At 38.2% G+C, this 23842-nt stretch overlaps 1 protein-coding gene across 4 annotated transcripts; it reads left to right on the top strand.

The window, feature by feature from the left end:
• The first annotated feature begins 73 nt into the window (after positions 1 to 73).
• On the top strand, positions 74 to 23645 carry LOC146563086 (natterin-3-like). Of its 4 annotated transcripts, none has more exons than XR_014894712.1 (2): positions 74 to 411; positions 1158 to 2112. XR_014894712.1 is itself a non-coding variant. In XM_085295465.1 (2 exons), the coding sequence occupies exons 1-2, from the start codon at positions 354 to 356 to the stop codon at positions 23622 to 23624; spliced, it is 951 nt and encodes a 316-aa protein (XP_085151591.1). In that variant the 5' UTR covers positions 74 to 353; the 3' UTR covers positions 23625 to 23645. The 4 variants fall into 4 exon arrangements, 3 of the variants coding, with proteins under 3 accessions (XP_085151591.1, XP_085151592.1, XP_085151593.1); XM_085295465.1 differs by lacking the exon at positions 1158 to 2112 and adding an exon at positions 22732 to 23645; XM_085295466.1 differs by lacking the exons at positions 74 to 411; positions 1158 to 2112 and adding exons at positions 19632 to 21636; positions 22732 to 23645.
• The last annotated feature ends 197 nt before the right edge of the window (positions 23646 to 23842 follow it).

Below are 23842 nucleotides of genomic sequence, written 5' to 3'. Positions count from 1 at the left end.
CTGTGTCAGACAGAACTCATTGGTGGAAGCTTTTTTCACTTAACCTATATTGTTTTGCATGTGATGCACTAAAATGAATACATTTAACATGGTCCTTTCTATTTTAAGTTTATTCTAATAAATAGTTTAAGTTCAATTTTTTATAAGAGAATAAGTTTTAAACTCAACACTCAAATAATAAAAGTAAATTTGATGTTTACTGATCATGTTTAGTTGAAAGCACTTTCACTATTTTTAAGTTTTTGTTGCCCCTCCCATATTTTTCCCGGCACTGGAACCGAAGAGACGTCTGGACTTGTTTGTCAGGAAAAATTAAGACAAGTCGTTTTTGGTGGTTTTGCCTGGGATTGGACATGTTTGTTTCAGTCTACAGTCGATGGAGTACTTTTCCTCAAACCTCCACGCACACTGGTGAGTTAAATCTTTTTATTTCAACTTTAAGCAAAAATAGTTGCATGTTACATTACGCAAATGTGCACGCTAATTCAATCTACAGTGAACCCTCGTTTACCGCGGGGGTTACGTCCCAAAAACAACCCGCAATAAGTGAAATCCGCAAAGTAGTGAAAAGTATTTATTATAAATGTTTTAAGGCTGTAACCCTCACAGCCTTAACCCCTGCTCATGCGTAATGGTTCTAGCATCTTCCTCGTCCATCCAAACCGCGCGGTTCCATTGTGTGATGTGAGCACATCCAAACCGTGTTCAGGGTTAGCCCGGGTCCGGACTCCGGCCCCGGTCAGAGGAGGAGGACCAGAGCACGGCCGGGCACCTCCAGCCGTTCACACGGACAAATAAACCTGTCATTATTCTCTGCACAGCCGCGCTCTGACGCTCAGCCCCTCGCTGAGGCTCGAGGGGCTGAACACCGCTCCTCTGCACCTGTACGGCCTCTGGTAAAGTTTACTTTATTAACATGTGCGCCGCTGCAGCGCCATTCTCTTGACGGGTTGCTGCCTTATCAACATTGAAGAATGGGTCAAATGCAGAGGACAAACTTCATTATACAGTTGTTTAATGACAATAAGCCTTACAGATTCCCCAAAATTTCCTGTTGTTTTTTTATTTGAACAATTAACTTGTACTTAAATAATAAACAACATTTATAGAAATACAATACTTTGACCTTTTATACTTGTGTTACTCTCCACCAACAGGTTAACTCACAGTCCCCCCCCCCCCTAGAATGCTGCTGATGGTGACCTTGAAATCCCAATAGGAATCATCTTCAATGGTGAAAACGGAAGTCCAGAGCAAGAACTGAACCCCTGCCAGCTGGGGATCCTTCTAGAGGACAATGTGGTAATGGATTCCATCTGCAGTCTTCCTTTGGCAATGTGTCTCCTGCTTGGACTGACTTATGCACTCCACTTGGAGTACCCAAAGTGCATGAAGAATACATTCCTGTTTATCCAGCAGATTATGCTGAATCTGGGACGAAACGATCCTCCTCCAAAACTCCAAAGGCTAAAAAATGAGCTTTCAATGTGTGCATAGATACACTGAATGTTCACTCTTCATTGAGCAGCTTTTTCTCAAGTTCAGGAAGTCATTATTGTGTTTGTAATTGTCTTTTTTTTGTTTTTAGTGGATGGCAAAACCAGGGCTTAAAGGAGTAGTTCACTGATTTTACATACTGAGATATGTTCTTACCTTAGCTTTGAAGAGTTGATGCATACCTGTCTTGTCTTTGTGCGAGACAAAGGCTCTCCCATATATTCCAACTACCTCCACTTTTTGCTCCTTTTAGAAGCTACCGAGCTCCTCCACGTTTTCCCTATTTATGTAAAATTACATGAAAGGTTACACTATCTAAGTTTAGTTTCACTAAATTTAATGTATAGATTTTTTAAGCCGATAAAAAGGGGCACTATATTACAAGCGCGCAGTAACCCTAGTGCACTCTGGAGCATAGACTGAGTTACTGGGGGGATGAAGAAGTGCTCCTACAGTGTTATTACACCTTGTAATATAGTACCCCTTCTTATCGGCTTAGAAAATCCACACGTTAAATTTAGTTAAACTAAACTTGGAGAGTGTCACTTTTCATGTAATTTTACATAAATAGGGAAAACATGGGGGAACTTGGTAGCTTCTAAAAGGAGCAAAAAGTGGAGGTATTTGGAATATATGGGAGAGGCTTTGCTCCATTTGCATGACTGAGGGCACGCACAAAGACAAGACTGGTACACATCAACTTGTCAAAGCTAAGGTAAGAACATATCTTATTACGTAAAATCAGTGAACTATTCCTTTAATTTCATTGTCTCGCTGGGGCCATTCCTTATTCCATAGTTTTTATTTTTCCAAGTTAAAATATTTGTGAAAACAAGTTTTACTGTTACAACTTGTTACCCAGAGTGTCGCACCAAAGTTCTTTACTTGTGATACACAGTTTTATCTGTTTAAAAGGGTTGTTTTAAAGAAAATGTTTTATTGGAAGTCCAATTGTGCTAACAAAAAACTTACTGTTAAAAAAAACTACCTCAGAGACCACAAATAAATTCTTGTCAAAAAGTGGCTAAGAACAACTGAAATATTGTGTTTGTTTCTGAAAGAAATGTCTTCTTAGAAGCGCCATGTGTAAAAATTGGAATACTGTTCAAAGGAAAACAAAAGTCTTGCTTTGTTATAAATAAAGTAAAAAACAAAAACAAAAAACACTTTAGTGGTCTTTGGTTTTGAGTGTGTTTGCCTTGACATATTAAGGTTTTAGTAATAATAATACATTTAATTAAAAGACGCTTTTAATTAAACACTACGCAAAAAAGTGAGTTTTGTAATATTAGCACCACTTAAACAATTTAGTTTTTTCTATTAATATTAATTTAACTGTACTTAAACAAATTATTTTTGAAATATTGAATACTTAAACACTTTAGGTAGCGATGACTCAATATAGTAAATTGTGACAATTTTACTTTTAAGTTTACTTGACTAAATCAGTAAATTTTTTGTTTTGGGTTGATTACTCAAATCATTTGAAGGGAATCGGTTTCCTCAAACGATTTAAATGGTAAATGGCCTGTATTTATATAGCGCTTTTACTAGTCCCTAAGGACCCCAAAGCGCTTTACATATCCAGTCATCCACCCATTCACACACTGGTGATGGCAAGCTACATTGTAGCCACAGCCACCCTGGGGCGCACTGACAGAGGCGAGGCTGCCGGACACTGGCGCCACCGGGCCCTCTGACCACCACCAGTAGGCAACGGGTGAAGTGTCTTGCCCAAGGACACAACGACCGAGACTGTCCGAGCCGGGGCTCGAACCGGCAACCTTCCGATTACAAGGCGAACTCCTAACTCTTGAGCCACGATCAAGTGTATTGAACTTATCCGGGTTTACAGTGTAGGGACTAAGTAAAGCTGTCATGGTTAGCTGTGTGGCAGGCAGGCAGGAGTGGTGGACACAAAATGCAGGATTCAACACGGAAGTCAAACTTAAAGCGCAGCTTTATTGCTGGGACAAAAACCTCTAAAACTCATCAAACCAAACAAAACTCTGTACAGAGGAACTAAGGACTGAAACACTGGGAAAGAAACACTAAGCCAGAGCAGGAGACTAAACACACAGCAGGTTGAGGGTACAACACAACAGGGGAAACAGGAAAACACAGGGCTTATATACACAGGGGAGTAATCAGGGAATGGAAAACAGGAGGGAGACACAGGGAGCAAAGCTAGACACACTGACACAAGGCACAACCTTTCACAATAAAACAGGAAACAAGAAACAGACACAGACCTGACACTGAACTGAACCTAAACTAAACAAGAGACACAACCTAAGAACTAATCCCTCACAAAGAATAACTAAAACACAGAATAATACTAATAAACAAAGCATAACAAAAGGATCAGAATACAAACCATAATACAAAGGAATTTAAGAACTGAAAATGCTGGGTCAAAATGACCCAGGACCGTGACAAAAGCGCTATACAAATGCAAGCCATTTACTGGTTTTGTCGGGATTGTTTTCAGATTAAGATGAAATTCCTTTTCGCGAATGTGTGACTTCTTCATCCATGTAACCAGGACAAAAAGAGAACATAATTATTAATTTACACATTAATATACATAACACATAAGATGTGTTTTCATAGTTAACAATGTTATAGAGGTGTTTTGCATTGAAGTCACCATAAATCATTCAAATGAAACAAAAGCGTGAGGATTTTTCCTTATTAGACTTTGTCCCAAATTCTAAATATTGAGGATAAGAACAAAACAGCACTGGCCCAGAAGAGGGCCGTCAAACAATGATTTTATTAAACACACGCGTGGGAAGATGTACACTGCAACACATCAGCATAGATCTTCGCCCAAAAATAGCCTTCAGACTGCTTTTATTTCATCGGGGTTCCGCCCCTTCATGTGTGACTGATGAATATGACATGCATCAGTTGCAGTAAATGGTCAATTAAAAAGCTAAAAACAGAGAATGAAGTTCCTCTTTCAATCACATTCTTCCATACATGGCAATTTGTTTCACATTCCAGGTGGTCCCTGAGGGTTTGTACTCTTCTTTACTCTTCTTCTGTCACCTGTTACTAGGCAAACTCAAATGCAGCTAGAAGCAAAATTAATTCCAGGCCTTTGTGTTTGTAAGCGTGTATGCGTTTTAACCTTCTGTTGCACCGAGTCACTTACACCATAGATCGTCAGGACATCAAGCCAAACGAAGCTTAAGACCTTTAAATAGACTGAGCATCAACTCTTTGATGAGCACAACCTGCAATGTGTGTATAAAATGATTATGGCCGCACCTGTAATAAAAGTTTTAATCTAATGCCAGTAGCTTTTAATTAACTTTTAATGCAATGATAATGATGAAAGCTATATGTAGCAGTAAAATATTTTCTTTATTCCCACAACTTCTTTGTGCCTCTTCTCTGCCACCTGTCCAATCAATTCACCAGATATTTCTCCAGGAAATAGCATCACCATTACTATATAGTTCTCAGAATCAGCTCTTTGAGCACAAGAATGACAACATCACAGAGCATAAGTTTGATAACATCATGGAGAAGCTCACGGCTCTCCAACGGGAGATTGAGAGACCAGTGTCGGACTGTTAGAACAGCTTTGAAATTCATATGAGTTGTTCGCACTAAAGTAAAATACACCATCATTTCACGCGGATACCCCTTCGGCGCCAGCTGTGGTCTCAAGGCTGGAGCTGAACAACAACACCCTGATAACGACTGTGTTTAGACTGTTCCCCCCATTCAGAAATATAACAGCAAAATATTTTCAGGAAACTCCCTCACATCCTACTTTTATCGCACTGGCCCCTTTAAAAGAGAGTGGAAAGAGAAAGTAAGCACACACATACTTAATCACAAGGAAGTCACAGGTCAGTTGAAGCAAGCGAAAGCAGACCGAAGATGGAAGGTGAGCACTGCTTATTGTGTTCTTTGCCAATTTTAACAAACATTACACATTTTCAAAACAGGTTGTAAACATTTAGCTCCTCTTTCAAAAGGAATTCTGTCATGAATCGCTGTGTGGCAGGCAGGAGTTGGACCCAAGATGCAGGCACTCAGGCTCGAGGGATGAACTCAAAAAACTCAGCTGTATTTGCTGACAGGGGAAAAGCATACTAAACTAAACTGGGAAAAATATAAACTCACACTTTGCAGAGAGGCACACAAGGAAACAAACAGCTTGAGGGTACGACGCGACACTGGGCACAGGAAAACACAGGGCTACACACACACACACTAACATAAGACATAGACTTTCACAATAAAACAGAAAAAAAGACACAAGGATGCAGACTAGGAAACACAGACTTAACACGGGCAGAACTAAGAATAAACCAGAATAAGCTGGAACATAGAACATCATCATAATCATCATCATCACAAGCACTAAGAGAATAAGGAAACAATCAAACACACCAAAGTAACTTGAAAGGCAGATTCATCATAAAACCCAACAAAGCACCAGAGAAACATAAAGAACAATCATTCAAAAATAAACCAAAACATAACTCAAAATACTGGGTCAACCTGACCGTGACAAATTCCCCATCAGGGACGTGCAGGGGGGGGGGGGGGGGGGGGGGCTAGAGGGGCTTGAGCACCCTTTCCTGATGAGTGCCCAAAGTGCCCTTTTGTTGAGGCAACTTTTACATTTTTTTTATTTATTTTTTTTATGTGTGTGTGCGTGCGTGCGGAGTCCTGTCTGTGCCCCTCAACAATAATATTTAACTATTAATCACAGTTTTGCTAAATAAAAGGATCTGGCTTGCATCAGTCACATGATCACTATTAACCAATGATCGCCCTCGACGGCAGAACGCGCTGGTTACGAGCCGGGAACGAGCTCACAAAGAGCACACGCATTTTTTGCGGTCCGGAGCTGTAGGAGAAACACAAGTTAACTCAGAGACACAGACTGATGCGACAAACCCAGTAAGTAGGTGTACAGCGCACACTGTAGTGTGTAGCACCCAGGAGTATTAGCTTATTACGTACACGTTGGTAAGCTGTCTTGTTGCAACTGACGAACTGAAACAAATGAGCGTGCTGTGTGTGCAACAGCGCGACAAACATTACCTGTCCTTTTATTAACTGCACAAGTAGTGCTGGTCATAGCTGCTGGCTACCTGTGTAAGGCTGTCATGGGTCTGTAGCTCTGTCACCGTTTTAGGGAACATATTTAGTTTTAAAGTATTTAGAACATATTTAGTTTTAAAGTAAGTTTCTGGGCATTTCCTGCCTTTCCGGAGGGATTATATTTCACTAAAAAACGATCTAATATGCATGTCCACATAATAATTATTATAATTATAATATATTAAAAAACACACGCTGTATTTTAAAGAACATACATTAAGAAGCAGATTATATTAGATTTATATTTTAAATAAGACAAAAGTTGGATTTTACAGCAGTAAAAATACAGTTTAAAAATGTAATAAGCTTTGCCCCTGCACAGAGTGGATAGTGAAACAAATGCAATCATCATAAATACATTATTTCATATTTATTACTTCCCCCTCCTCATTGCTTTATTATTGTAGCTCTAGTAATGAATAATAATGTAAGGATTATGGATCAGCACCGTGATGCCCATAGTATATACAGTATTCTGAAGAAGGTCTAAAATGTCATTGTGTGTGCGTGCATGTGTGTGTTTTATTTAGATGGATTTTTAAAAAAAAATATTACTCATGATATAACATTGTGCAGACATGGCTGGTAAGGACATGAGGAGGAAACAGTAGGAGCTGTGTGAGGCTACTAAAGGCAGTGCTATAACATTTTTCTCTCATCATTTTATTATAGATTAAGTGCAAGAGTTGTTAGGTGTGGATAATTAGATTATAGTTTATTGCAATAGCAAGTTGTGCCTTGTTCTCAGATAGACAGCAAGTGGAGAGTGATATATGAAATGATGGGAAGGAAGGAAGAAGAGAAGCAAAGAGTGATTCACAGGCAGAGCCTAAATTATTTCTCACAGTTTTTTGCTGCCTTATGGTTCCAAGCGCTGTCACCAATCTTTGCATTTTGTTATTATCTCATGACACTTGTTTAATCAGCTACCATCTCTCCTATGGACTTTTTAATGTCTACAGTCTCAGATCAACACAGCCCCGCCCTTCCCATATTAGATTCTTGATGAATGTGTGTTGTTGTTATTCAGCCTGGTTCAATGTGCCCCTTTTTAACTTTGAGCACCCGCCCCTTTAAACCTCTCTGCATGTCCCTGTTCCCCATCTTGAGACAGTTCAGACTCTTGACTCAGTGTCTTCATAGCTTTGCTGTTCAGAGCTTTTATTGATTTTATACACTCCTGATTATATGATTTTTCCCCTGTTTTCATATCCCACATACATTTGCCAGTGTTGTTGCTGCTGATCCTGCTAATTCTGTCTTCAGCCAGTTCTCATGACATTGAGAACAGTACGCAGCAGAAAGACGGTAAGCACAAACTGTCAGCAGAAATTTGGTAAATTATATGCTTATAATCAAATGTCTGACAGCAAATGTGATACAGAGGCTAATAACTTCATTTCATACTGTTTCAAATGGGTTTAAAAGTAAAAGGAATAGTGTGCCAAACAGACATAGAGCACAACGCCCAAGCAGTATATACTTGTACCTAGGGCTGCTCAATTAATCGAATTTTAATCACGATTACGATCTGGGCTTTCAACGATCATTAAAAATGACTGAGCCGATTATTAGCCCCTCCCTCATTTATCCGCGACACCTTAAAGGCCGGTCCGTGAAAATATTGTCGGGCATAAACCGGTCCGTGGCGCAAAAAAGGTTGGAGACCGCTGATTAAGAGGACCCGAGGGAAGCTCGGAAAGCTAAGCAGAAGTTATTTGGAGAGGAGAGTGACTGCTGTTGGTTGAAAAGAGAGGTAAAAAAAACTTCAGTGGTGTTGCACACTATTTTATATTATTTTTTAAAGTCATTATTCAATACATTGTTATTGTTAACCCTTTAAAGCCGGTCAGAGCAGCACGCTCCGTTTTGTGTAACTATTTTTAAATCCCTGTAGAACCTGAACCGTGTAAGCTAGCGCAATAATTTGTTTTGCATATGAAACTTACATCTTATGTCATCAGCTTGTCCTCGGTCACGGTTTCCTTCCACATAAATTGCATAAAAAGCGCTTGCAGGAGGACGGGGCTGTGGCCCCCCCACACTCCCTAGCAGATCATTACATGGAGAAACCTTTGGAATGCAAGCATGCTGATCCACACAGGTATGCACACATGGGTATTCACAGACGCGGACTAAAGCTTTCTTGGCTGCTGCCTCAAAGCACACTGTGCGCTGTCTATCTTGCGTGCTGCACAATATCGTTTATTATTTAGTAAATATTGATATCTATGGCTAGCTAGTTTATTGTGATGGTGCTTTGTTTTCTCTATTATTATGTTGCTCTTTGTTGTTTGCTGTCTCCTCTGTTTGTTTTTTTTGTTTGTTTGTTTTTTTTCTCCATACAGGTGACCCAGGAGTTCTTTTTTTTTTTCTCTCTCTTCCCCCCCCTTCTCACCGTCTCTTCTCCCCTTTGGTTTTCTTTCTTTCTCTCCCCCTCTTTCTCTCATTCATTCCCCCTGTCCTATTTATTAAACAAAAAAAAAAAAAAAAAAAAAAAAATGACAAAGGATGAACTGAAGCTCTGCCATCACGTAATGTCGCATACTGCTGTTTCTGATGTCATTTAAAAAAAAAAAAAAAAAAAAAAGCGCTTGCAGGAACAAAAACATAATATTCCAGAAACACGCTTTGCCGATCCGATCAGCTGTTCGTAACACTTCACACATTGAAACAGAAGTCACCGCTAACTATCACATGTCCGCCATTTCCTGCCCGAAACCGGAAGTGATGTCATTTTCGCGGAAAATGTAGTTTTTTTTTAACTTGTAGGCCTTAAAAGCCTATACTGGTCATGTTTGACTTTTCTGAATAGTTTCTGGGATGCTTAGAACAGAGGTGGGACCAAGTCATTGTTTTGCAAGTCTCAAGTAAGTCTCAAGTCTTTATCCTCAAGTCTCAAGTCAAGTCTCAAGTAATGTCAGGCAAGTCAGAGTCGAGTCTCAAGTCACTGGTGTAAAAGTCCGAGTCAAGTCACAAGTCTGAAATTTTGAATTTCAAGTCCTTTCGAGTCTTTAAAAAAAAAAACGAAAAAAGAATGTTGCAGTTATGCTAAATGTAAATATTAGACCATGTAATTTTTAAATCTGTGTTTTTCTCAACACATGACAAAATAGTGAACTTAGAAAATATACACAAATTGTGAAATTGCACCTCTTTAAAATGCAGCTCAATTAAACCTAGCTCCAAGAATAATTTTCACCGACAGTTCTGAGATAAGCTGCATGTTATTCTTGGATGCGGTTGTAGGACCGGCTTTAAAATCGCATGACAAAAATATCATACACATTAAAAAGAACTGCATCACCAACGTAGCCTGGACAACATTTGCTAGTTAGATGAAGTCAGCTATCTCATTGTAGCATATTTATATGCATATTTATAATCATACGGTTCTTGGAGTGAGTGCATACACTCGTGAAGTTTAGTAACTTCAGGTCACTGCAACAAGTCCAGGTACAGTTTACCGACGGATGGGTGCAGGACCTTGAAATGCACCGTGTAGAAAGTAAAGACCATCGTACGTATCATAAGTTTACCAGTCTCACAAATTGTCGTCATAAATACACATTCCTTAACCGTTTATTAATAGGACCTTTGAGCTCAACGGTAATTAATTAGCAGTGGAAATAATTTCTGGTAGCATCACAGAAATGTAGCAGTGACAATAATATTGTATGCTGTAATCGTACTGGGCAATTAGTGATACAAAAAACCTGTTTTATCCTGTGAATAAAAGTATATGTTTTTGTCAATGTACCATAATAACAGAAGCGAAACGCAATATTGTGTCAGGACAATTCACTATTTATGCACAATAAACAAAGGAGCATAGCGCGACAATTTCTGTTCAGCGCCAGACTTGCTTGTAACCTATATCACCAATTATGTTAAGAAAAATGACGTATTAACTACTAAAAAACACTGACCTTCGTGTAAATGCTTGGAGCAGACTAACCTGTGAGCTGGAGTGTTCTGGGACGTTATATTTGATCTTTGAATGGCTGCAATCCAGGCCATCCGTCGCGTCTTTGTTACTTCGGAAACATGGCTCGAACAATTTCTCTTAAACGTCGTAATCCGATAACAACCGATCTCTTTACCCGTCGGCTTCCCGTGGCTGTCATGCGACCGGCTATTGCAGTTAATAATACAACGGCTTCTTGACATTTTTGTGTTTCTTTTTATCGCTGTATAACTGATTTCAATTGAAAGCCTGCGTGCGCTACTACCGCTTGCCACGAGTTCCCAGAATCCTTTGCGGTTCTACCCGTGAATGACGTCACATTTTCAATCTCTATATAATATGCATGTTAAATTTTATATTTTGGGTAAAATATCAAGTCTTTTCAAGTAAACCGGTTCAAGTCCAATTCAAGTCCCAAGTCATTGGTGTAAAAGTCCAAGTCAAGTCACAAGTCTTAGAACATTTTTTCAAGTCAAGTCTAAAGTCATAAAATTAATGACTCGAGTCTGACTCGAGTCCAAGTCATGTGACTCGAGTCCACACCTCTGGCTTAGAACTCGAATTGCACTGCTGGAAATAGTTAATTTTGATGCACCTGCTGTTTTCTTTGCAAATTTGCATCATAGGATTGTTTTCGTTTTTCCTGCAGTATATAAAAATTGCTGTATCTCCAAAATAAAACTATGAAGACACTCAAAATTAATTTCCTGTTGTTGTAAACTATTTTTTGCAACTTTTTTGTATTTAAAGTTTTGAGGGATAAACCTCTTAAATTTCTCCAAGTAGAAATATATGTTAAAAAACAAAAACGATTTTCAATTTTTTTTGTAGTTTATTGCACTTTTTTGCAATTAATGTAGTTACTATGGACTTAATGCATACATATTATTAAAATATGGGCTATAACAGTTGTATAGCAACTTGAAATGCTCCCACAAATGGCACTACAACATGTAAAAAAATAATATAAGCTCTGGCGGACTTGGTTCTATGGTAGGTCTTAAAGGGTTAAATAAATATCGTCAAATAATCGAGATCTCAATTTCAGTGAAAATAATCGTGATTATCATTTTAGCCATAATCGAGCAGCCCTACTTGTACCCCTTTATTTGGAGCTGGGCCCAGCTCTTGGCTAAATTTACAGTTTGGAATGGAAAACTCTGGAATGGAAATCCCCCTCCAAGAAAAGAGCAGAAAAACAACCCCTCCCTCCCTTCCCTCTTATATTGAGTTAGGTTCCCAACACATGTTGTCACAATCACATTTTAGGAAAAAAGTTAAATATTAAGGAAATATTATAATATTTCTCTTAATAGTATAATAAGGAAATATATAGAAGCAAAATGATAATATATTATGTTTAATTATGGTTTTTTTTTCCCCTATTGATGCTATATAATGATGCTATTATACGGTGTATTTTGATAGCACCTGGTCATCAAGCAAAGTGATGCAAATGAAAGAAATTAATAAAAATCTCAAAAAATCTTTATATTGCTACCTTTATTCTGGTGGTTAATGATTTTTCCATCATTTTACTTTTTGTGTATCTGCATTTTAAAATTTCATGCATGTCCTTTTCCTTTTTAATAATAATAGTGCCTCTAATGATTGGCCTGTTTTAAACTTTTGTATACAAACCATGGATGTAGTTTCCAGGTCTGAAAAGTGAAGCCTATGTGGAAGTACCTTAAGTCTGCATTTCTCTAATGATCAGCAAAGAGTCAACTCTTGTATTTGTGTAAACACTTCTGGTCATATGAACGTCTGGGAAAATAAATCTCTACTGCTCCCTTCATCCGTGACATCACTTTTCTGATGTGACGTTGTTAATCATGTGTCAGTGTGTTTCAGGTCAGTTCTTACAGAGTAATGCAAAAAATAATGTAATGAATAATGTAATGTATTGCTTTCTTTGGTGAGTAACTAAAATAAAGAAGTTAAAAACTCTACATCTTCAGATTATTCTAAAATGTGAAAAATAAAAAATGTTTTTATAACAACTTGAATGTGATAATTGTTAATGATTGTTCAATGATAGATAGATAGATAGATAGATAGATAGATAGATAGATAGATAGATAGATAGATAGATAGATAGATAGATAGATAGATAGATAGATAGATAGATAGATAGATAGATAGATCTATTCTTCCTGCTAGTAGGACGGGGGATAACAGTGTCTGAATCTCAATCACAGTTCAGTGACATTAAAAAACCCCGAAACGAAACATAAAAGTCTTTCATGTTGGGGCTCATTCTGTTTTAATCATGTGTATTTATATTGGGGCTTGAGTTTGATGTTTGTTTTAAGCCAAATAGCTGGATTTACTTCATGGTTTGGAGTTTTTGGCGACTTCATATATGACTGCAAATATGTGGACAGAAAAATAAGCACAGGCAGTGAGCCCCTCTAGTGGACTGATAGAATAACTGTCTCTAAAGTAAAGTGCAGAAGTAAATATTTTCAGTTATACTTTTCAGCCATTCCACTGGTGAAGGTATAAACTGCAGATCCATGTAGACATTGATCCAGATTAAAATACAGCAGAATCTGTTGTGATGAATCTGAATCTGTGGTACGCATTCATGCTACCTATAGAACAACCTTAAAACAAAAGGCTTAAAACACAAAAACTCTAATTTCAGTTACAACTGATAAAACATGGTAAGATTTTGAGTTTTTGCAGTGTGGTAGTCAGTGTTGGGTGTAACGCGTTACTAAATTGGGTGTAAATTACCCAAGTCAGTGTTGGGTGTAAATTACAGTAACGCGTTACTTAATTACTTTTCCACTAAAAAAGTAGAGTAACTAATTACTGTTCATTTTTAGGTATTTTAATTACAGTTACTTACAATGTACTTGCGTTACATTGTAAAATAATTAAACTCGCTGAATATCATTATTTAATTTAATTAATTTATCTTCTAAACGTAGAAGTAAACTCTGCCGCTTTAACATCGCTGTAGTGCAGGTGCACGTCATTTCGCACCAGTTTGCTGCATAGTTGTATTCTAAAGCGGAAGATGTCAGACTCGGCTGAAGCGTGTGGCTGTTTTATGAAATGGACATATTCCCGTCTCTTCACTTTTCTGAAACAAGCAGACAAGAACATTACAGCAATATGTAAGCTATGTCCTGGGGAGAAAAAACTATCGGCTGCTGTTAATAGCGCGAGTAATCTACTGAAGCGCCTGACACAGAGCATAGACGAACACTTCTGAGTGATTCTTGTTCATCATCCATGGATATTGTTAAGGTTCAAAAATTGAGGAAGGAGAGTACAAACAACCATGGTCCAGAAGATCTTGGTCAAACAACTGATTTTAATGAATACACACGCGTGGGAAGACCAGCTCCGTTCGCCGACAGGAATTGATCTTCGACTTAATCAAAGCATACACAGATTTTTATAGCATCAGGGTTTAAATTAATGACGCCCCTTCATACGTCACAGACAGATTATATACATACGTCAAATCAAAACCACAATGACTTTTAACACAGTTCAAAAGAACATCGTCTTCTATCTTCATAACAGGTACATCCTGTCACTGCCGGATGCTCGCTTGTCATCTTGACACCTCAGCAGCAGTTGTGCGACAAACTGCTCTTTTTACAACATCAAAGCATAACATGATTAAACTTTCCCCTATAAATGATTCTCTCTGAGTGTGTGTGTGTGTGTGTCTGTGTGCTAACCACAATTGCACCCTATTTCACCTCGCCGACTAGCTCCTGACCTCTAACCAGACAGAGAGACAGAAACCACTCTCGTATATGTAATAATCTTTCATCTATAAATAAATCTAACTAATGTGTGTGTGTGTGTGTGTGTGTGTGTGTGTGTGTGTGTGTGTGTGTGTGTGTGTGTGTGTTGACCTCACATGCTCTCTCATCTCACCGTTGCACTTCTGACCTTTTACCAGACCAGAGGCTCATCCTTAGGTACAATAACCTAACTGAAACTACATGTACTATGTTGAATAAATGTTTTAATCAAGAACCTCTAATGAAAACTTAATATAAAATGACCTGATATAAGTGTTTTGTAAGCATGTATTGCAATCCTTCTATGTTCTAGTTTTCCCTCAGCATGGATCATCTGGACACTCTCACCAGTGAAGCTTAAGACCCTTAATGAACCTGAACATCAACTCAAAATAAGCACAGATATGCAATATGTATAAAATAGTTATAACTGCATCTGGAATTCAAGGTTAATATAATAACTGTATGCATAAACATCTTAAGGCCTTCTTAAAGCTATCTGTTACATTGTTAGAGCAATGATCAATTTGAATAACCTAGTAATTCAAATAGCCTCGTCTAGCCAGCTGCTCAGAATAACTTAAGACTCTGCTTTCACTTCTGCAAACTCTCTGCAAGCCTGCAGTTTCCTGTCAGCCTGTGACTTTAATCTTTCTGAAAGACACACACTGTTAAACCTCTGAATGCAATATCAATGCTGCAGATTATATTCTTAATGCAATGGTAATGATGATTCTTTAACAATAGCAGTAAAATAATTTCCCTGCTCCACAATAACACCGCGGCAACTCCTGCTAAGCCGCAAAACGGGATTTTACTTCAGCAGCACAGAAAGCGTCTGAAGGTGAGCTTAAAAAATGACTGCAGGCTACATAGCTGGACTGGCCATCGGCCCACCGGGCGGTGATTTTTCGTTTTTATGGGCCGATGGGGGTTTTTTTTCTTCGTTTTTTCCGTAACGGTATAAACACTGAAAGTTGGTGGATTTGCCAGATGAAGGGAGATGTGTAAAAATAACTCAATTGTTTGGTGGTGGCTATTGCGGAGCTTCTACAGATTCAGTAACATTAGCAAGTGGTGGAGGCCAGCAGATGCAACACGCTGGCAGGTGAATGATGGAAAGGCAGGAGGAGCAGAGACCCGAGGCAGTGAACTGAACTTCAGGTAAGAAGTTATGACCTGCAGTCTGTCTGGGTCAGATATAAACCAAGTTTAGGTGGAGTTTATTTTCGTTATGCTGACTTTTTACAGTCAGTTACAATAACTCGTTTCTATACTGCTGGGCGGGTGCTATGATATTATTGATGTTGAACTTGTTTTATCTCATTTATAAGGTTAGTTATTAGAGTTTCCAACTGTCCCGTAAAAAACGGAATCGTCTCGTATACAGAGAAAATATTGCGCGTTTGGTATTGAGGTGAAAAGGAACACAGTTTGTCCCATGTTTCAGCTACAATGAAAAAGACACAAAGCTGGAGTTATTCTGTGTCTTTGCTGCACAGCTGCCTCTTCTTCTCTCATTCTCTCCCCTCCCTCTCCTGTTTCTACTTCAATCATGAAACTGATCAATGATCAGCTGATCGGCTTTTCTCTCTTGTTTGTTTATCGCTCTGAATCTTAAAACAAACGTATGATGACTCAGTAGTGGGTAATATACAGAAATGGGAATTTATTAAATTCAAAATCAGAGAATTCACTATAAAATTCTGCAAAGAACTGAACAGGGAAAAACGGGAATATGAAAGTAATTTACTTCGTGAAATAACTCAGTGCTGTAGTAAAGAAAAACTAAACGTGCAAGAGAAGAATAAATTGATGGAGTTACAAACTAAATTAGACGATCTTTACCTAGAGAAAGCCCAGGGTGCCTTTATAAGATCGAGAGCCAAGTGGATTGAGGCAGGTGAAAAGAACTCATCATATTTTAGTAAGCTGGAAAAGTGTAGACAGCAGAGAAATCTAATCTCAAGCTTGTTGATAAATGGGACTGAATGTAAAGATTTCAGAAAGATTGAAAAGGAAGTCTTCACTTTTTATTCCAAATTGTACTCCTCAGAATATTCGGCAACTGATTCTGATAGTTTCTTTGATAAGATTCATAATCTCATCCCATGTATTGACAAGCCGTTCAAAGATCTGTGTGATTCAGAGTTTAAAATTGAGGAACCGGATTTGGTGGTCATGAAAATGGCATTAAACAAGTCCCCAGGGACAGATGGTGTGATGGCTGCACTTACAGCCACACAGTGGTAATCTCACCATGTTAGTGTAGAGGCTTATAAGTAACATTGCATTCACATTTCTTTCTTTAAATATAGGAGTTTATTTACAGAACAATAAATAACTGGTTTTGGTTTAGAATTCATTCACATATCCACATAACACTGCATTCTAAAATAAGTGCGCACATTTTAGTTTACACTGTTATGTATGATTAATCTTTTGTTTTCTGAGTTACCTTAGTTGCAGCTGTTCCAGTCCCATGATTAAGGAGCCAAGAGGTGGAAAAGGGGCGGAGCGAGCTTTAAAGGAAGGCTACAAATTGGTTCACGCCATAACTCAGGACCATGGGGGGGAATTGGAGTTCATTATGTTTGGTTTAGTTAGGTTTTGTGTGTTTTACCCCTTTTCCTGTTTTTGTGGGCTGATCAGCCACTATTTAAGTTTCCCCTTTGTCTCATTAAGTTAGGTCAGTTTGTTTGTGTTATCAGTTGTGTTGTCAACTTTGAGTAGAGTTTTGTTAGTTTGACCTCTTTTATGGGCCCAAGATTTTGATTCTTTTTGCATGAGTTAACCAATTATGTTTTTCGGGTTAAATAAAAAAATCATTTTTTGGACTTTAACCTGTGCCTAAGTTTCCTTCACTGCTCGGTCCATCACAGATGGACTCACTACTAATTTTTATCAATTCTTCTGGAAGGACCTAAGAACTTTATTGTTTGATGCATTAAAGGAATCGATAGAGAAATAAGAACTGTTCTTGCATCCTATATCCTGTTCTTGGATTTTTACAAAGCATTTGACTCAGTTGAACATACGTTCATATTAAAAACTCTGCAGTCTTTTGGTTTTGGAGAGGAATTTATCAATGTTATAGAGATGCTATATAATGACATTAACAGCTCTGTTTTGCTAGAACATGGTACATGTTCAAGGTTTGAGGTTAATAGAGGGATAAGGCAGGGATGTAGCAGCTCACCGCTTCTGTTCATCATGGTTGCTGAGCTGTAAAGTAAAGTGTGCGTGTTAGTCCCCATAGGGAAATAGTTCCTCTGCATTTAACCCATTCACCCAGTGAAGCAGTGGGCAGCCACCAATGCAGCGCCCGGGGAGCAGTGTGTAGGGACGGTACCTTGCTCAGGGGTACCTCAGAGTAGCTGTTCAGTGGAGTCGAACCCCCGACCTTCCGATCATGGGGCCACCACTCTACCTACTGAGCTATCCCTGCCCTGAGCTGTTGTCTATTTTGATTAAAAACAGTCACATTGAGGGGTTAACTGTGATGGGTGAACAGATAATAATCAGTCAGCTTGCAGATGACACCACCCTGTTTCTAAAAAATGAGGACCAGATTCCTTTAGCCTTACAGGTGATCAACCACTTCTCCAAAGCTTCTGGCCTACAGCTGAATATTAATAAATGCGAAATTCTAGCTCTGCATGAGTGTCCCCTGCAAGCAATAAATAATATACAGATCAAAAAAGAGGCATTGTAATTTGCAAGGATAAGACATCAACAGAAAATAAGAATATCTGTGCCAATATAGAAAAGTGTAAGTCAATTTTAAACATGTGGCTGCAAAGGGACATATCTCTGTTTGGGAGAATCTTGCTAACCAAAATGGACAGTCTATCCAGACTAATCTATCCAGCCTTTTCTCTGCCCATATCTCCAAAACTAATTAAATCTATAAATAATCTTAATTTTAGGTTCATATGGAGGAACAAATGTCAATATATAAAGAAAAATTATATAATTAAGAATTATGAAGAGGGTGGGGCTAATGCCATTGACTTTGATGTTATGAATGGTGTACTAAAATTGAAATGGTTAAGATCTTTCATTAGGAACAAAAATTCCTTTTGGAACATTATTCCCAATGTGATTTTTGGCAAAATGGGTGGAATAGACTTTTTGTTACGTTGTGACTTTGATTGCAGTTCGTTACCTGTTAAACTCTCAGCTTTCCATCAGCAGGTCCTTCTCTACTAGAAATTAATCTATAAACATAACTTTACTCCTCACAATACCCCTATATGGAACAACAGGTATATCTGTTTGTGTAGGAAATCTGTGTACGTGGATGAATGGAGATCTAAAGGGATTTGGGCTGTAGCTCATTTTATGGATGATAATGGGGTCTTATTAAAACATGAGATATGTTGTGAGAAATTTAATGTAAGATGTACTGTTAAGAGATATAAATCCCTAGTGAAAGCCATCCCAGTCCCTTTGAGATCAATGATAAAAGAAGATATTGTGCACTCTAAAATTTCTCCTGGACTGAGGCAGCTCTGCATAGCTGGAGTTGAATTTGGTGACAGCAGGTTTACAAACAAAGTGATCAGGAATATTTTGATAAACGAAATTTGCCCTAATCCGGTTAAAAGAAATTATATCCTTAAAGAATTTGAGACCATGGAGGTTAAGGCGATAAGAAAAAAGTATATCTCACTTCCTCTTTCTCCTAAAGTAAAAGAGGTTCACTTTTTTTTCTTTCTTTTTGGCCTGTCCCATTTGGTTCTTTAGCCATCAGAATTGTCTGAAGACCAACAAGGATACCCAATGGATTTACTTTGCCAAATGGATCATCGTGGCATTGCCGTATTGGTCCATTTCATCGATCTTTGTTTTTGTTATTTATTATATTTTATTTTCAGATGTTACAGACGGGACAGACATGAGTGAGGGATAGGAAAGGGAAAAAGAAAGAGGAAGGAAAGGAAAAACAGAAAGGGAGAGGGACAGTGAGAAAGGGGGGGAGAAAAAAAATAAAAATCTCCTGGATCACCTGTTGAGAGAGGAATAGAAAACAAGCAAAAAAAACCCAAAAAAAACAAACAAAGCAACATACTAAACACAACACCATCGCATTAATCTAGCTAAGTGTAAACAGCAGTAAATACTAAATATTCAATGTTGTTGTGCAGCACGCAGGACAGACAGCGCACAATGTGCTTCGAAGTAGCAGCCAAGAAAGGTGTAAAAGAGGTTCACTTTAAAATCATTAATGAGGTTTATCCAACCAATGAATTCTTAAGACGGAAATTTAACTTAGATGTGAACGCCTGCACATTTTGTGAAAATGATATTGAAAGTCTGGATCACTTGTTTTTCAACTGTGAATCAGTGCACTCCTTCTGGACTGACATGTGGAGCTGGCTACTGTTTGGAATACTTGCTGAGAATGCAGATTTTGACCTGTTGATTAGGACGTTTTTGTTAATGGGAAATTTTTTTATTCACAAATGCAGATACTTTAAAGCTAAACCATGTATAAACAGATGGCTGAATGACTTTAAACTCTGGGCTAAATCGCTGAAACTTGTGAATACTAAGAAACCCCATAAACTTGTTGTTTTATTTAAAGAGTTTAATCTATGTTAAAAAAAAAAAACCCAAAAAACCCCTCCCTATTTTATAATCATGACTGCCCTTTTTTGCTCATGTTATTTTTTGCCTTTGGTTCAAATCCTTCAATGACTGTTCTTTCTTTTTGTACTAACTCTTTTAGCTTTGTGCTTATTGTTTTTTTGTTTTTTTTTTCGTTTTGTTTGTTTGTTTGTTTGTTTTTCTTGCTATAATGCTCAACCGAGGATGTAACATAATCGGATTAATGACGGTGCCTTGTATGTTATACTGTTGTTTGTAAATAAAGTTAAAAAATAAATAAATAAATAAATAAATCTTACAACAAACGTTTTCATCTGATGTAAAATGTATAGAAATCCATTATTGTACATAGTATTTTTTTAGGGTCCCATCATAATTTCTTCAGAAGTAGCTAAGTACTGTTTATGATGCCAGCATTTTCCCACATTTTCTAGATACTATACCAGTACTGTGTGTAAAATGCCATCAAAAAGTCAATTAAGTTTTTTCTTTCTCATCTGTCTTTCTATCTCCTTTCACTTTTTAAAGGTTGCCATGTTAGAAAAAATATTTTGCCCTGCCATGGTGTTTATTGATGTGGCAAATGAATGGTTTATGAAAATATATCTAAATCTGTCATCAGTAATCAGTAATGATCATGTCTCACCTCTAGTCTTCTGTCTTAATTTCAGGTTTTCACCATGTTTTGTAAATAGTTCAGGAGGTTAACTCGACCAAGCAGTCTACTTTCGGGTACTGTTTAGAATACCAGAATAGGGAGGATGCGTAGGTTTAAGTTTATTAGATTGATACATATATACCAGCACAACCCGTTCTCACTCCCAAAGCGTAACATTTTACGCTAGGTGACAAATCGTCACCATATTACGTTTTCGGCTACCCACCACGTTCCTAAATGACGACCTCGGAAAAAAGAGGAAATATGAGAACCGTCTGGACTGAATCTACACATGTTTGCTCTTTTTCTTCAAATCGCTTAGAAACACGCTATTTAACATCATTAAAGTCGGAATAAGGTTATGGTCAGGGCTAGGGATAAGGTTAGGTTTAGGGCTGGAATACAGGGCTGGAACGTCTATTACCGCGGGAGCGTCATTTCACTGGATTCCAGCCATAACCCGCCACGTACCATAAGAACGCCGAAGGTCTCCTTTCGCGTTCCTCAGGAACAAGTGGAGAGTGATATATGAAAAGATGGGATGGAAGGAAGAAGAGAAGCAAAGAGTGATTCACAGGCAGAGCCTAAATTATTTCTCACAGTTTTTTGTTGCCTTATGGTTCCAAGCGCTGTCACCAATCTTTGCATTTTGTTATTATCTCATGACACTTGTTTAATCAGCTACCATCTCTCCTATGGACTTTTTAATGTCTACAGTCTCAGATCAACACTGCCCTGCCCTTCCCATATTAGATTCTTGATGAATGTGTGTTGTTGTTATTCAGCCTGGTTCAATGTGCCCCTTTTTGACTTTGAGCACCCGCCCCTTTAAACCTCTCTGCACGGCCCTGCATCACAGAAATATAACAGCAAAATATTTTCAGGAAACTCCCTCACATCCTATTTTTATCTCACTGGCCTCCTTATAAGATAGTGGAAAGAAAAAGTAAGTCACAGGACAGTTGAAGCAAGCGAAAGCAGACTGAAGATGGAAGGTGAGCACTGCTTGTTTGCAAATTTTAACCAACACTACACATTTTCAAAACAGGTTGTAAACGTTTAGCTCCTCTCTGAAAGGGAATTCCCCATCTTGAGACAGTTCAGACTCTTGACTCAGTGTCTTCATAGCTTTGCTGTTCAGAGCTTTTATACACTCCTGATTATATGATTTTCCCCCTGTTTTCATATCCCACATACATTTGCCATTGTTGTTGCTGCTGATCCTACCTCTGGATTTTGATTTTAAATGGTAAATGGCGTGTATTTGTATGAGTCTGCGTCTGTTAAGTTCTGTGTCTCGTCTGGATCTCTCTATCTGCCGTGTACTTTCTGTTTTATTTTGTAGGTCTGTGCCTAATGTCTGTGCGTTCAGCTTTGTGCTCTCCCTGTCTCGTCAGTGTAATCAGCGTCAGCCGTTTCTCCCAGCTGTTTCCTCTTAGCTCTGTTCACCTCTTGTATTTAGTGTCTGCATCTTCCCCTGCTCGTTGTTGCGTCACACCCTCACTTTCACTGTGTGTTCTGTTTGCCAGCCTGCCTACCTGTTTAGTTTGCTCCGTATTCCCAGTTTAGTTAGTTTTTGTTCAGTTTCTTCCCAGCAATAAAGCTGAGTATTGTGAGTTACTTCTGTCTCTGAGTCCTGCATTTTGGGTCCTCTCTTCCTGCCTGCCTGCACACAGCAATGACAAAAACAGTATTAAATTGAGTCACGTAATATTATTTCTACATGTTCGGAGGGTTTTTGAGTATATTTTTGGGACTTTTGAGTCTTTTCTTTATTAAGATGATTTAGGTCTGCGTTTTAGTCTTCCCATGGTCTTTGAGTTTACTCATGTTTTCCAGTCTGGTCCTTGTGTTTCATTCCATTTCATCATATTTCAGAGGGAAATTATTCTGAAATTATCTACCGGAAAAATTGTTTAATGAACATATAAATTAAGGTGATGTGTATAGCATCGTGCTGTTTAATGATGCTATTATAATTTGTATTTTGAGGCTTTGCAAATAATGTTTTGAGACATTTGCATCATTTTACTTTGTGTGCCTGCATTTTAGTTTCATGCATGTCCTTTTCCTTTTATCCACATGAACAGATTCCAGTGGCATCCCTCTAACTGCAGTGAACAGACTGATGCAAACAAATCTGCCACTTCTAAGTGTTCGTAACTTCAGACAGAAGAGACAAGTTCAGTCTTCCTCCTTTGTCCCTATCAATGGCACTAACCTGATGTGGGTGACCTGGAACAACTCTCTTCCTAATCATACCGTCTCGATTTACAATGGCTATACTAATCGAGTTGATTATATCTGTAAGTACAAGTGTGACGCTGGCTTTTATACGCCCAGCAAGGGTCGATATTGCTCCTTTTCCAGTAATAAAAGGAATACAATAGGTTATAAATTTGAAATACTGGTTAACAAAGACAACTTTGAGATCCTGGAGTGGAAGGCGGATTCGTATGGTTCAGTACCAAAGAATTCAGTCTGGACCTGCCCAGGGAAGCAAATATATGTGGGCAAGAACCATTATGGACTGGGGAAGGTGTCCACTCAAGATAAGGCTTTTATCACAAAAGAACGTTCATACAACAACTATGAGGTCCTGACCATCAGTGAAAATGTAATCAGCCAACTGATCTACAATATCAGATACAACAATGATGATTCTAAAGTCTTCAAATTTCCTCCTGAGGTCATGCATGAAGCAACCATCAGCAATCATGAATGTCACCCCGTAGTGAAAACAGAGACACTCTCAAAGACAAATGAGGTGCAGCAGAGGTGGGACTTCACCTTTTCTATCATGTTTGGTGCTAAAACCACCATTAAGGCTGGCTTTCCAATCTTTGCAGAAGGAACTATTGAGGAAATCCCCCTCCAAGAAAAGAGCAGAAAAACAACCCCTCCCTCCCTTCCCTCTTATATTGAGTTAGGTTCCCAACACATGTTTTCACAATCACATTTTAGGAAAAAAGTTAAATATTAAGGAAATATTATAATATTTCTCTTAATAGTATAATAAGGAAATATATAGAAGTAAAATGATAATATATCATATTTATGTTTTTTTTTTTCCCTATTGATGCTATATAATGATGCTATTATACGGTGTATTTTGATAGCACCTGGTCATCAAGCAAAGTGATGCAAATGAAAGAAATTAATAAAAATCTCAAAAAATCTTTATATTGCTACCTTTATTCT

Source organism: Mchenga conophoros, linkage group LG12 (genome assembly GCF_057382185.1).
Source record: "Mchenga conophoros isolate Kocher_MC1m ecotype Shallow Benthic linkage group LG12, M_conophoros_male_GT1.1, whole genome shotgun sequence".
In the NCBI taxonomy this organism is placed as follows: domain Eukaryota; kingdom Metazoa; phylum Chordata; class Actinopteri; order Cichliformes; family Cichlidae; genus Mchenga; species Mchenga conophoros.
Note: the sequence above shows the minus strand (reverse complement) of the source record. Positions and strands in the feature narration are given on the sequence as shown.